This window comes from Octopus bimaculoides, chromosome 5, assembly GCF_046866305.1.
Source record: "Octopus bimaculoides isolate indiv1 chromosome 5, ASM4686630v1, whole genome shotgun sequence".
In the NCBI taxonomy this organism is placed as follows: Eukaryota; Metazoa; Mollusca; class Cephalopoda; order Octopoda; family Octopodidae; genus Octopus; species Octopus bimaculoides.
Window position 1 is genome coordinate 110,923,582 of NC_142932.1, and position 13,937 is coordinate 110,937,518.

The following is a 13,937-nucleotide window of genomic DNA, read 5'->3' on the forward strand; positions in this document are numbered from 1 at the left end:
AAGTCTTTTATTGTACATGTATAACTGGGTCAATCAGATCTCTTTCATTAGTAGCTCCTGTTTATTTCATATTAATATAAATGGCACTTATTATTAATTTTATAGACTTGTTAGAGCATCAGACAAAGTATTTTGTGGTTTTCTTTTGCCTCTTTATGTTCTAAGTTCAAATTCGACAAGGTTAGTTTTGCTTTTTACCCATTCAGGGGCATTACTAGGATCAATGATATCGACTAACCCCCGTCACCGAAAGAAAATCAGGTCTTGTGCCTATATTACAAACAATTAGTTTTTATTATTATTATCTCATATAAGGCAGCAAGTTGGCAGAATCATTAGTGGTATTTCACCCATTGCTACATTATGAGTTCAAATTCCACTGAGGTCGACTTTGCTTTCATCCTTTCAGGGTCAATAAAATAAGTACCAGTTGAGTACTAGGGTTGATGTAATCAACAAAATTTCAGGCCTTGTGCCTATAGTAGAAAGGATTATTATTATTTCATATATGCACAACAGATTAAGACTGTTGGGAAAAAAGACCCGTCATACTGAGTGAGATAATAGTCATAGGCCGATGCCAGTGTCGCGTAACTGGCACATAAAAAGCACCCTTTAAGTGTTAGGTGATATGCTATGCTTGAGAAGCCCTGCCCTGTCAGGGGGCACTGGTATCAACCACACATGAATAGTGCTTTTTATGTGCCACTGGCACGGGAACCAGTCAGGGGCACTGGCATCGACCACGTTCAGTTGGTGCATTTTACATGCCACCGGCACATGAGAAGAAAATGTCAAAATGACGTATAATATAAAAGGTAGACAATAAGTGCTTGTACCAGACCCAGTGCATTGAATCCAATGTGGTGGGATACAGGGTCCATAAAAATAAGTGTTAACTACTGTAGGCAATGTACAGGTTAAGTTAGTGTAGGCATAATGGTTTCACATTTTGACACAAGGCCAGAAATTTGGGTTGGGGAACAGGTAAGTCAATTACATCAACCTCAGTGATCAACTGGCAGTTATTTTATCAATCCTGAAATGATGAAAAGCAAAGTCAATGTCAGCAGAATTTGAACTCACAACATAAAAAGGAACAAAATGCTTGTAAGCATTTTCCCTGGCATGCTAATGATTCTTATTTTTTCGTTGCCCACAAGGGGCTAAACATAGAGGGGACAAAGAAGGACAGACAAAGGGATTAAGTTGATTACATCAGCCCCAATGGGTAACTGGTACTTTATTTATCGACCCCGAAAGGATGAAAGGAAAAATCGTCCTTGGCAGAATTTGAACTCAGAACGTAATGGCAGACGAAATACCGCTAAGCATTTCACCTGGCATGCTAACGTTTCTGCCAGCTCGTCGCATGTTAATGATTCTGCCAACTCACTGCCTTAGTGTGGGTAAAATTGAATTAAATATGAACAGGTAGTTACAAGGCATCAAGTCATATTTATACAGAAAATAGTATAAAAAGTGCATAAATTTGAAAGAAAACCAAGACAATCCATGGGTGAAAGTTAATAGTGATTCAGCACCGACAGGTACAAATCTAAAACATTGGTGAAATAGAGGAGAATTCAAGTGGTCTTTCTTATTGGTTTGACCCAATTAGATAAATAACACCTGAGGGATCGCTAGTGAAAGTCTCAAATGTATATATGTCTCTCCATGGGGAAATATTACCTTGCTTGGAAGCAGGTGCAAGTTGGAAACAGGAAGGACATTTGACTGTAGAAAAATCTATCTCAATGAATTCTGCCTGACTCTCATAAGCATGGGAAGAGGTTGTTAAAACGATGACAATAATAATGATGCTGATCATATACACACACACACACACACACACACACACACACACACACACATATATATGTATAAATTTCACAAACCCTCCCCCCCCCCAGCAAACCAAACTACATCTCCTCTTCTCTTCCTCACATTTCCTCTTTTTCATGCACTATGCTTATGCTTATCTCTTGCTCCCCAATCATGTCCTCATTGCCCTATTCTGTATCATTGTTATCCTGTTGTCACCCACCTCCTCTATATGCCCACATTTCACCAGTCACTGCATCCCCACACCACACTCTTTGCATTCATATGAAGTCCCTACTCCCTACTCATACACCCTTGGTAATACTCTATCATCCCATTTATATTCTGATCCTTGTACCTTGAGGGTATGCCTTGGCACTTCACCACTATCTCTCTCTCACCCTCTTTCACTCTCTTTCTCATTCTTGATCACTCTCTCTCTCTCTCTCTCTTCTCTTGCTCTCTCCCTCTGACTGGGTAATCACGTATCTCCACTACAGCAAGACACCTGTTTCTATCGCTCTGTCACACTCTAACCTCTCATCACCTGGAACAAGGCCACCTCGTTCAATGCCCCATCCCTCTCAAAGGATCTTTGTCTTGCGAGTTACTTGGTGACCATGCTGGTGCATCCAGTCCACACTGTAAAATGATTGATGTTTGGAAGGGCATCCAACTGTTGAAAATCTGCCTCTGTAAGCTCCATCCAACAAATGCAAGTATGGAAAAATGTACATTAAAATTATGTTGGTGATGATGATATATATATGTGTGTGTGTGTGTGTGTGTGTGTGTGTGTGTGTGTGTGTGTGTGTGTATATATGCTTCACTGGGTGTGCAATGTCAGTGTGCATGTACGATAGAGTGTAAGCATCTTGAGAGAAAGGTTGGGTATAGGAGGCATCAGATGTGGTGTGCAAGAGAGACAACTGCACTAGTATGGTCAGGTGATGCGTGTAGACGAGGACAGCTGTGTAAAGAAGTGCTGATCTCTAACTATGAAGGGAACCTGTGGAAGAGGTAGACCCAGAAGACATGGTATGAGGTGGTGAAGCATGATCTTTAAATGTTGGGCCTCACAGAGGTGATAATAAGTGACCAAGACTTTTGGTGATGCTATGCTGAGAAGACTTGTAATTGTGGCCGTTGCCAGTGTCATGTAAATGGTACCCATGCCAGCAGCACATAAACGGACCCATTTCACTCTTGGAGTGATTGGTGTTAGGAAAGGCATCCAGCCATAGAAACCATGCCAAATCAGACTGGAACCTGGTGCAGCTCCCTGACTTACCAGTTCCAGTCAAAACATCTAACCCATGCCAGCATGGAAAGCAGACATTAAATAATGATGATAATGTGTATATATATATATATATATATATATATATATATATACACACATACACATGTATGTACACATGCATGCACACATATATACATGCATGCAATCATACATACATACATACATACATACATACATACATACATACATGCATGCATGCATGCATGCATAAATGCATACATACATACATTAGAATTGACTCAAAGTTCAGCTTCTCTTGAACACGAGACCAATACATCACATTACATTTCGAAGGTTATGCATTTGCAATCCAGTAACAGGAGATTGCCACAAAGTACCTGGTGAACAAGGGAGACAGTGACACTCTTGTAATCCCAAGGTGCAACCGCGTGTGTAGGTTAAGTCATGTTTCTGTGGAGGACACCATGCATGTGATCAGCAGCTGTCCTAAAATGTCATCACGGTACTGCCTCCTTATGTGGCACGATGCTGCTAAAACAATTTACAATGTCATCCGCAAAAAAGACTATCCTGAAATAAACTTAGAAAATCCCTCTGTTATGGAATATATTCATAAACACCAACTTAAGGAATACTGGTGGAATATTTCCACCAAAACTTCTGTCAAATGTAAAGACAACAGGCCGGATATTATTGTTTGGGACAGAGGGGCAAAGGTATGAGATCAGCTGCCCTGCATATATAAATCATCATCATCTTTTAACGTCCATTTTCCATGCTGGCATGGGCTGGACGGTTTGACTGAGGTCTGGAGAGCCAGTGGCTGCACCAGGCTCCAATCTGATCTGGCAATGTTTCTATAGCTGGATGCCCTCCCTAACACCAACCACTCCAAGAGTGGGTGCTTTTTATGTGCCACCGGTACAGGAGCCAGTCAGGTGATCCTGGCACCAATCACATTTGGATAGTGCTTTTTATGTGCCACTGACACGGGCACCAGTCAGGGGGTACTGGCATCAGCCACTTTCACATGGTGCTTTTTACATGCCACTGGCACAAGAGCCAGTCAGGGAGTACTGGCATCAGCCATGTTCAGATGGTGCTTTTTATGTGCCACTGGCATGGGAGCCAGTCAGGGGGTACTGGCATCAGCCATGTTCAGATGGTGCTTTTTACATGCTACCAGCATGGGGACCAGTCAGGCAGTCCTGGTGTCAATCACGTTCAGATAGTGCTTTTTATGTGCCACTGGCATGGAAGCCAGTCAGGGGCACTCACAGCTACAATTTTGGTTTTACTTGACTCAACAGGTCTTCTCAAGTATATCATATCACCCAACACATCATGGGTACTCTTAATTGGGCCAGACATGCAACACTGGCATCGGCCATGGCTGTGATCTCACTTTAGCTGCCGGGTCTTCTCAATCAAAGCATACCTCCAAAGGTCTCGGTCTCCTGTCATTGCCTCTGTGAGGCTCAATGTTTGAAAATCAAAGAAAAAGAGGACATGTATGGATAACTGTTTCAAAACCTCCAGCTTCTATATTCAGACTATGAATTCATATTCATACCAATAATAATTGGAGCATTAGGTTTTATTAGTAAATGCTTAAAGGAGAATCTGAATAAACTGGGATCTTCAGAAAGAGAAATCGACCGGCTAATTCGTACATTACAAGTGCAGTCTGTAAGTGGAACAGTAAAAATATGCAAGACTTTTCTCAAGTTCCAAATGTGAATTTGTCTGTGTAAACTACATCCCAAAGATAGAGCCTTGTATCTTTGTTGAAAACTAGTTCCTTCCTCAGTGGAAGATTTATAATAATTTTAAAAAATAGAAGAGACATACACACATACACACATACATACATACATACATACATACATACATACATATACAGGTAGTCATCCACTGTAACCATTGCCTAACAGCAGCACTCCAGCATGGCCACAGCTGACAGGCTGAACATGTAAACAAGTACATATCAAGTATGTGTGAGTGTGTGAATAATACTGCTAAGTCCTTCCTTCTACACCTGTTCTGTTATATAACAATTTTGTAAACACAAATGATAAAACTGAATCACAATTGCCTATCTGCAATGCTAAACTACCATAATTTCAGCAAACCATTCCGCTCAAAGAAAACTTCCTTATCACCAGTAATTTCCTGTTTTCTCGTTATCTTTTTATGCTGTTTCATTGGATTTTGAAAACCAAGCTTGTAAAGCTGCTGGCTTCTAAATAATTTTTTTTTTTTTTTCTTATTTATTGCTATCATCTCATAACAGCTTAAGAATTTCAGTACTCTAAATACCTTTAACAATGCCATTTTAAATGAAAAGGTATAAATTTTTTTTTTAATAATTCATGTGACCTATATAATAAGAGAAGTCAGTTATTTATTTAATTTTATATTGTAGTTGATGAATAATAGGTTACCGGTTACAAGTTTCCAGTGAGCCAATCACACAGTAGACTGCATTTCCATTGGCAAATGTGCATGGAAGTGTCTGTAAATCAGTGCAGAACAAATATTTCAAAAGGCTTCATTTGAAGAACCTCAAATTTTAGTTGATATAAGTACTAGGCTTACAAAGAAAAAGTCCTGGGGTCGATTTGCTCGACTAAAGGCAGTGCACCAGCATGGCCACAGTCAAATGACTGAAACAAGTAAAGGAGTAAAAGAGTAAAAGAGATATATATGTATGTATGTATGTATGTATGTATCACTTGGAAACAATTAAACTCATAATATTACATATTAGAAAGAAAATTAATACATTTTGAAAGGAAAAAACTACAGCAAGCTACAAAAGATTATTAATGAGTATATTTGGGGAAATGGATGGATTGCAAAGGATTTTTAAGCAAAATTGTTATATTACATGTGAATTAATCCAAATTGTACTTTGAAGCATTTGAAAACATAGTCAAGAAATTATTTGGAAAAAAACAAAAACATTATTAGATTTTTACTCTAACCCTTTTAACATTCAAATTACTTTGTCAAATTTAATACTTATTTATTCACATTGTTTTGAATTAATCACTCATGATCTTTTTGTTTTGAGATTTTGATGATGTGATTGTTTGTATTTAGCATAATATTTTAGAGCAGATGAGGGAGACCAGATCTGGGTAGTTTGAACATAAAACAGGTAGAATATTTAGGCTGAATATGGCCAGTTTAAATGCTAAAGAGTGAAATTCAAAGGTCAAATGAAAGTAAGAATTATTGTCATACAGTTACAAAGTTCTTTGAATATAATATACTGTTTTGAATTTTGATGCTAGATTGTATGAAGCTTATTTGGTAAAATTTTGAAAAGAAATTCTCTTAACCATTTGAAACAAATTGAATTGATTAAAGTTATTTAGTTATGGTATGAGTTTAAAATTTAAATTCCTTATTTAAACAATAACAAAAACTAAAAAATGAAATCACTGTAAATTTGGGCAAAACTATCAATGAAATTGTCTTGTTTACATTAGTAAAACATTTGTGATACAAATTTTGATACCAATGTAAAGGACATGAAGGCCAGTTGACATTGCTGTAGCAGGAAATTATTCTCTCTCCAAAGCACTGCCGTAGCAACTGCATTGTTTTTCCTGTGGTATGAGCAGTTGCCCCATCTTGCTGGAACCAGGTGTGAGGTCTACTTTGAATGGCCTTCACATTCTACAGACTTGACTAGCCTGGAGTTTTTCTTGTGGGGATACCCAAAAGAGAGGGTTTATGTCAACAAACCGGAGACCCTGGGGCAACTGAAGGAGAACATCAATAGAGAAATCAGAGAAGTGGGGTCTGAAACTCTTGAGAGTGTTATGGTGCAAGTTTTGGAAAGAGCATGGATGTCCAAAGCTGAAAATGGCTGCCATTTAAGTAATGTCATTTTTCATATGTGGTGTAGTGATGTTACAAAATTTGACTGGTGCATATAAATTTCCATTATGTCTTTTACATTGTATCAAAATTTCATGCATTTATGTAAAGTTAAGGAAGTTATTAAAAATTGAAACCCATTATTGACTTTTGGAACACCCTGTATTATTCAGTCAGAAGAATCCTCCATTTCCCTACCCCAGCAAAAGAAATATTCCTATTTTAGAGATTAAATCTCATTATTGGCAACCAAGACGGCAAGCTCACAAAGATCACAAAGTTCAGTTGAAGTGTACAAAAAAATATTGCTTGCACATCCTGGATGATGCTACTGGATGAGCTACATATAGATGGCCATACAGACGTTTTAAACTACATTCAGAGAAAGGCCACTTAACTGATTAGAATAAAGAATAAAGATCAGTTTGACAGGAGCTGGCCAGCCAGAGAGCTGCACAGGCTCCAGTTGTCAGTTTTAGCACAGTTTCAATGTCTGGATGCCCTCCATAATGCCAACCGCTTTACAGAGTGTACTGGGTGCATGCACATACACACAATACAGTACTGGGTGCTTTTTACATTACAGAATGACATCATTATTGTATTATCTTCATTGTAATCATTCTAATTTTATGTTGATTTCTCTGTATTTGCATGGATTGGATGGCTCCTCTCCAGTACAGCATCTTATCATTTGTTGCATTCATTTGTCCTCCTGAGATCAGCTTAACATATATATATATATATATATATATATATATATATATATATACACATGTGTGTGTGTGTGTGTGTAATATCTCCTATTGTGCTGAGTGCCCTTTTCTTTTGTCTGTCCACTTACTCGTGTATATATATATATATGCTCATATACACATACACTTATATATATATATATATATATATATATATATATATATATATATATATATATATATATATATATATATATATATATATATATATATATATACATATATGTGTGTGTGTGTGTGTGTATGTATATATATATACATATATATATGTGTGTATATATGTGTGTGTGTATATATATATGTATATATATGTATATGTATATATATGTATATGTATATATATATATATATATATATATATATATATATATATATAGATAGATAGATAGATAGATAGATAGATAGATAGATATAGATAGATATATATACACATACATACATACAAATACACACATGCACATACACACAATACATATAGAGAGTATGGGTGTAACTTGATTAAGTGGTTAAAAAGCTCACTTAACAATCATGAGATTGTGGGTTTGATTCTATTGTTGGTTTCTTGAGCAATATTTCCTCTAAGCTGTCAGTAATGAGCATTCTCCTTTCTCCCTCTTAATCACTCTTAAGTGCTTACTTGCACACATGCACACATGCATGCATGCACACACACACATACACATGTGCACATGTAAGCTGTTGGCTTTTATGTAGGTTTTACTGGTTTACTCTTTGAACGGATTTTATCAAAAAACAAACATATTAATGTAAATATTGCCCATTAAAAATATAAACTTGATTATATTACAATATTATGTGACCAAGACATCAGTAGAATCTGTATTTCTCTGACCTTGACTATGCTGTTGATCTTCCCTTCAAAGCCCATCAACTGCGTGATGCTCAAAGCTTGTTAACATCCTTTGAGAACACTACAACCAAGGCCAGTCTGTTTTCCAATGCAAAGAAAAGCGAGTACATGATCGTCAGTGAAGATGAATGCCATTTACTAATTTGTTTCAATGGTGGCACACAGTTCAAGGAAATCGGTGACTTTAGTGTTGTTGGCAGTAAGAAAGACTTGTTGATACTAATATATAATAATAGTACATTGGTTGCAAACTTCCTGATAACCTGACATAATTTTCTATAGTTCACTTTTAGCAGTTAGCAAGTGGGGCCTAATGAAGGATCATACTGAGATGCATTTTTTTTTTTTTGTACTTGATTATCCAATGAAGCTTTGAAATGCTAATCCTTTGCACATCATCTTTGCATTCTCCTCCCATTCTTCCTCTTCTTCCACTATTAATTGAACTGGTTAGCAACACTACATTTCTCTCTGTGTCTCCCAAAACTGTTTTCTTATCAGTGCAACTAAATGTTCTCGAATCTGATTTTATTCCTATTTTCAAGTCTTCCTTAATTTAGTTTTACAGTTGTTACCTTCTGATATCAATTCACAAAACACTGTTATCTAACACACAACAGTTATTTGCATTACCAAAACAGCCATCTTTTTCAAACAGGAATACAAACTGCATAAATCAGATATAAATAGGAAAAAGTGTAATAAATCATTCAACCATCTCAAGCAGGTGACAAAAAAGGCTGTGCTTGAATTTGAGCAGCCCATAGCAACCAACCCTGGCAGTAAGGCATTCTGGAAATATGTACATTCAAAGCAGAGACCTCATCTCCAGTTGGTCCTCATCACAATCCCCACACAAGCCAGATTACTGACAATCCCAAAGAATGTGCAGAACTCATTGCTGAATGCTATGCAGGCATTTTTACTATTGAAAACCAAAACGTACCATCTCCACCACCTCTGATACCAAATTCCATAATAACTATGGAATTTACACCTGTAATGCTGTGATGTCACCATAAGAATAAACGCAACTATGTCTCTCCTGGTCTTGATGGTGTTATGTACCTGCTTCTGCACCAGCTTTCACTCTTCTTTCAGTTCTGTCTTAACAATGGTGCTACTCTGGAGCAGTGGAAAACTGCCAGTGTCATTCTTCTGTTCAAAGAAGGTGACTGCACGTTGCCTGTCAACTATCATCCAGTCGGTCCTACTAGTTGCATTGCCAAACTGATGGAATCCTGTGTCAGAGAAATACTCTGGAACTTCTGGAATTCTCACAACCCTATCCGGACCTCACAATTTGGATTTATCCCTAACTCCAGCTGCTGTGATCAACTTACCAAGTTTCTTGAAGACATCACCTGGGTTACTGGCGGCGGCTCATGGGTGGATGTTGTTTACCTTGACTTTGCTAAAGCTTTTAATTCTGTGTCACACAAAAGACTTATAGCAAAACTCTCTGCAATGGGTGTGAAAGATGATCTTTTTAACTAGTTAGAGTCCTTCATTCTCAACCAAAGAGAGGTAGTCACGGTTCTAGGGTAACATTCTTTACCCTGTGAGATGTCATCTGGTGTACTACAGGGATCTGTTCTTAGTCCCCTTTTATTTATTGCATACATTAATGACATAAATGCCAACTTAAAGAATGCCACAGTGCTGAAATTTGCAGATGACATCAAGCTGTACCTTGAGATAAAAAGGACATATCCTGAACACTATAGATCTTTCCTGCAGTCAGACCTGGACACAATGCAACAATGGATCATGGACTGATAACTAAAGCTGGCTGTGGACAAGTGTACCACCATCCATTTTGGGAGGAAAAACCCAGCATCCACATACTCTCTCCACAACATTAATATCAAGAAGTCTTCTTGTGAACGTGACCTGGGCATTGCTGTCAGCAATTTGTGCTGGACAAAGCACATCTCTAAAATTGTCAAGAAGGCCAACGGTGTCTTGGCATCACTCAGCAAAACCTTTGTCAGCTGATCTCCAATTATCTATTTAAGGCTGTATATGGCTATGGTGTGGCTACACTTGGAATTTGCATCACCAGTCTGGAGCCCCTACCTGGCTCAGGACATTGACCTCCTGGAAACTGTTCAGAGACATGCAACCAAGCAAATACCTTCCATCAGGCATCTACCATACTCTGGATATCTTGCTTCCTTGGGCATAGATACATTGAAGCTCCAACGTCTGGCAACTGATTTGGTAAACACCCACAAAATTATTAACCATTGTGCCAACAACCACTTTGAACACCTTTTTGAGCTCCATGTGTTTAACACACATGGGCATGCCTAGAAAGTCCGAAAACAGCACAGCTCCCATGACTTTCAGAAACATTTTTTCACGCTCAGAGTTGCTGAAGCATGGAACATATATATATCAGCCAAAGTGTACAGTATTATATATCCATTACAGCTGATCTTACCAATTGGTTTCACACTTGGTACTCAATAGAGTGTTAGGTAACAATCCACCAATTACATAACCCTGTGCTCATCAAAGTTAGAGTCACCATATTTCTTCACTAATGACAACCTCTGATGAGCACAGGGTTACATGATTGGATTATTACCTAACACTCCATTGAATCCCAAGTGTGAAACCGATTGGTAAGATTGGCCGTAATGGATATATAATACTGTACACTTCAGATAATATACCCACTCTATTGACAGATATACGAGTGCAGATATATGAAGGCTCAAGTTAAAGAGATTGAAGGATATGATGACACTTTCTTAATATGAGTAGTGTGCTTATGGTAGCAAGCTGGCAGAATTATTAGCATGCCAGGCAAAATACTTAGTATTTGTCTCGTTTGTCTGTATGTTTTGAGTTCAAATTTCACTGAGGTCGACATTGCCTTTCATCTTTTTGGAGTTGATAAAATAAGTACTAGCTGAGCAATGGGCTCGATGTAATAGACTATCAACATCCTTCAAATTTTCGAGCTTTGTACCTATAGTAGAAAGGCATCTGTGCAGTGTGCTTGTGTTTTTTGCTATTGAAAATTCAAGATAAGCATATCTTCATTGGAAGAAGTTTTTGAGGTCCCTATTAATGGAATCAAGGCAGGTTTGATATGTGATATATAGATTGCATTTGGATGATGCATGGTTAAAGAAGATTGTGAATATTGCTGAGTGTGATGGCAAGAAGTGAGAAGGGAACAAACCTGAGCTCTCAGGTACACCAAAGTTAACTGAGACTGGCACAAAAAGAGCTCCACCAACATATGCTGCAATAGTGCAACCAAGAAGCTGTCGATCCAGTAGATAAGAAATGGATGAGGTCCAAAGGGATTAGTTTTGATAGGAGAGTCACATGCTAGATGAGTGAAACCTTCAACTTATGTTAAGGTAAGAACCGACTTGTTGTTACATAGGAAAGTATTTAAGGTTGAATATGCAAATTTTCATGTATTACAAAATCAATAGGATAATTTGTGTTGCAGAAAGTATTCACACATTTTTTTGGCTGTAGAAGCAAATATATACAAGCAAATAAACTGCCATCTGTAAAGAAAAAAACAACAAAAATAACTTAGATGATGTATGTGTTTAAAGAGGAGAGGAAGAAGGATGGAGACAGAGAGAGTATACTAAATGATGTAGCTTAACCAAGGCTGCTTGTGACTCTAAGAGAGGATGAGACATGGATCATAGACTACAAGTCCCTTATTAGATGAAATAACACATGACAAAACAGTGAAGCTAAACAGTTATTTGCGTAAGGTCACAACATTTATTTGATGCACTACAGTGATACCACCTGTCACTTTCAATACTTCATATCATCTTCTTCCTATCTTTTCTCAAAGCCACTCATGCTTACCATCCAACAACAATCTGAAAAAATTCAAATCGAATATCAACTACAATTAGTCATGGCTTAGTTATGAGCTGTAAAACAGCATGTGCACTGCTTTTTTTTCTGATTCAAGAATTACAAACAAATAACTTTAGAAACACTTAATATGTATAGGCATCGTACCGGTGGCACGTAAAAGCATCCACTACACTCTCGGAGTGGTTGGCATTAGGAAGGGCATCCAGCTGTAGAAACTCTGCCAAATCAGATTGGAGCCTGGTGTAGCCATCTGGTTCACCAGTCCTCAGTCAAATTGTCCAACCCATGCTTGCATGGAAAGCGGACGTTAAACGATGATGATGATGAGTGTATGGTTGAGAAATTTGTTTCTCAACCACATTGTTTGGGATTTAGCCCTACTGCATAACACCATGGATAAATGTTTACTGTGACTCCAAACTGATGAAAATCTTGTCAGTGGATTTGGTAGACAGAAACAGGAAAGAATCCTGTCATATATTTATATATATATATATATATTTGTGTGTGTGTGTCCTTGACATCACTTCATGTGAGAACTGTAAATGAGTCCCACTGTCATACAAACAGTATCAGTCATTTCCATTACTCTGCAAAAACATGTCTGGCTATGGGGAATTATTACCTTACTTGGAAACAGGTGGGGGTTGGTGACTGGAAGGGTATCCGGCCATAGAAAATCTGCCTCAATAAATTCCGTCCAATTCATGCAAGCATGGAAAAGTGGACATTAAAATGATAATGTTGATGATGATGTTGACAACTTGAATATCTTTATGTTTGATATCATATTTCCAATACAGGGAGTGAAATAGGTAACCCACTTGATTTTCTATGTTTACAAACCAACCACAAAGATGATGAATCGGTTCTGATTTTTGGTAGTCACTTTATTTCAGTTGTGGAAGTTACATGTTTTCATTTCTCCTCTACCATAAATCTGAAGTGTTGTTTTAAAAAAAACCCATACCTGAGAGTAGTTCTCCAACTAATACCAGACCCTCCAAAAAGCTTCCCCAAAAATTTCTGTGCCCCTAACCCACTCCTTATTAATCAGAAAACAGAATAGAGGTTGCATCCATATAATATCTTTTACTTCATGGTCTTGGGACAAGCTTGACAAGTTTAATACCCACCTGTCTTTATTAAACATGACAATTTGTCTGCCCCTATTTTCAATCTCCAGTCCCATTGCTCTGGGAAATGCCAAAGCGAGAAAAAGAAAGAGAGAAAGAAAGAAAGAAAGAGAAAGAGAGAGAGAAAGTATTTCACCAGTTTTGAGAATTATTTCCCTTTAGTCTTCAGTAGACATCATGGCGTTGCAGACATTTAGTGAATTTAAGACTAATAATGTAACAGTTAGTGCTTCTCTTTCACCTGATCTACTGTTGAATTAATTTTTTTTTGTACAGATTGAATTCATATTTATAGGTAATATTTTTCTTTATTTCGTTGAACACAT

The 13,937-nt window shown here is 37.5% G+C and overlaps 2 protein-coding genes across 2 annotated transcripts in view; both read left to right on the plus strand.

Moving 5' to 3' along the window:
* The first annotated feature begins 939 nt into the window (after positions 1 to 939).
* Positions 940 to 10,102, plus strand: LOC106874498 (uncharacterized). Its single transcript, XM_014922243.1, has 2 exons — positions 940 to 987; positions 9,707 to 10,102. The coding sequence occupies exons 1-2, from the start codon at positions 940 to 942 to the stop codon at positions 10,100 to 10,102; spliced, it is 444 nt and encodes a 147-aa protein (XP_014777729.1).
* Positions 10,103 to 13,728: 3,626 nt separating this feature from the next.
* The window catches only part of LOC106874497 (vacuolar protein sorting-associated protein 18 homolog), a 52,767-nt gene continuing 52,558 nt past the window's right edge, over positions 13,729 to 13,937 (plus strand). The window contains exon 1 of the mRNA XM_089352937.1: positions 13,729 to 13,906. The gene's annotated coding sequence lies outside the window, so the exon portion shown is untranslated. The remainder of the gene's footprint in view (positions 13,907 to 13,937) is intronic.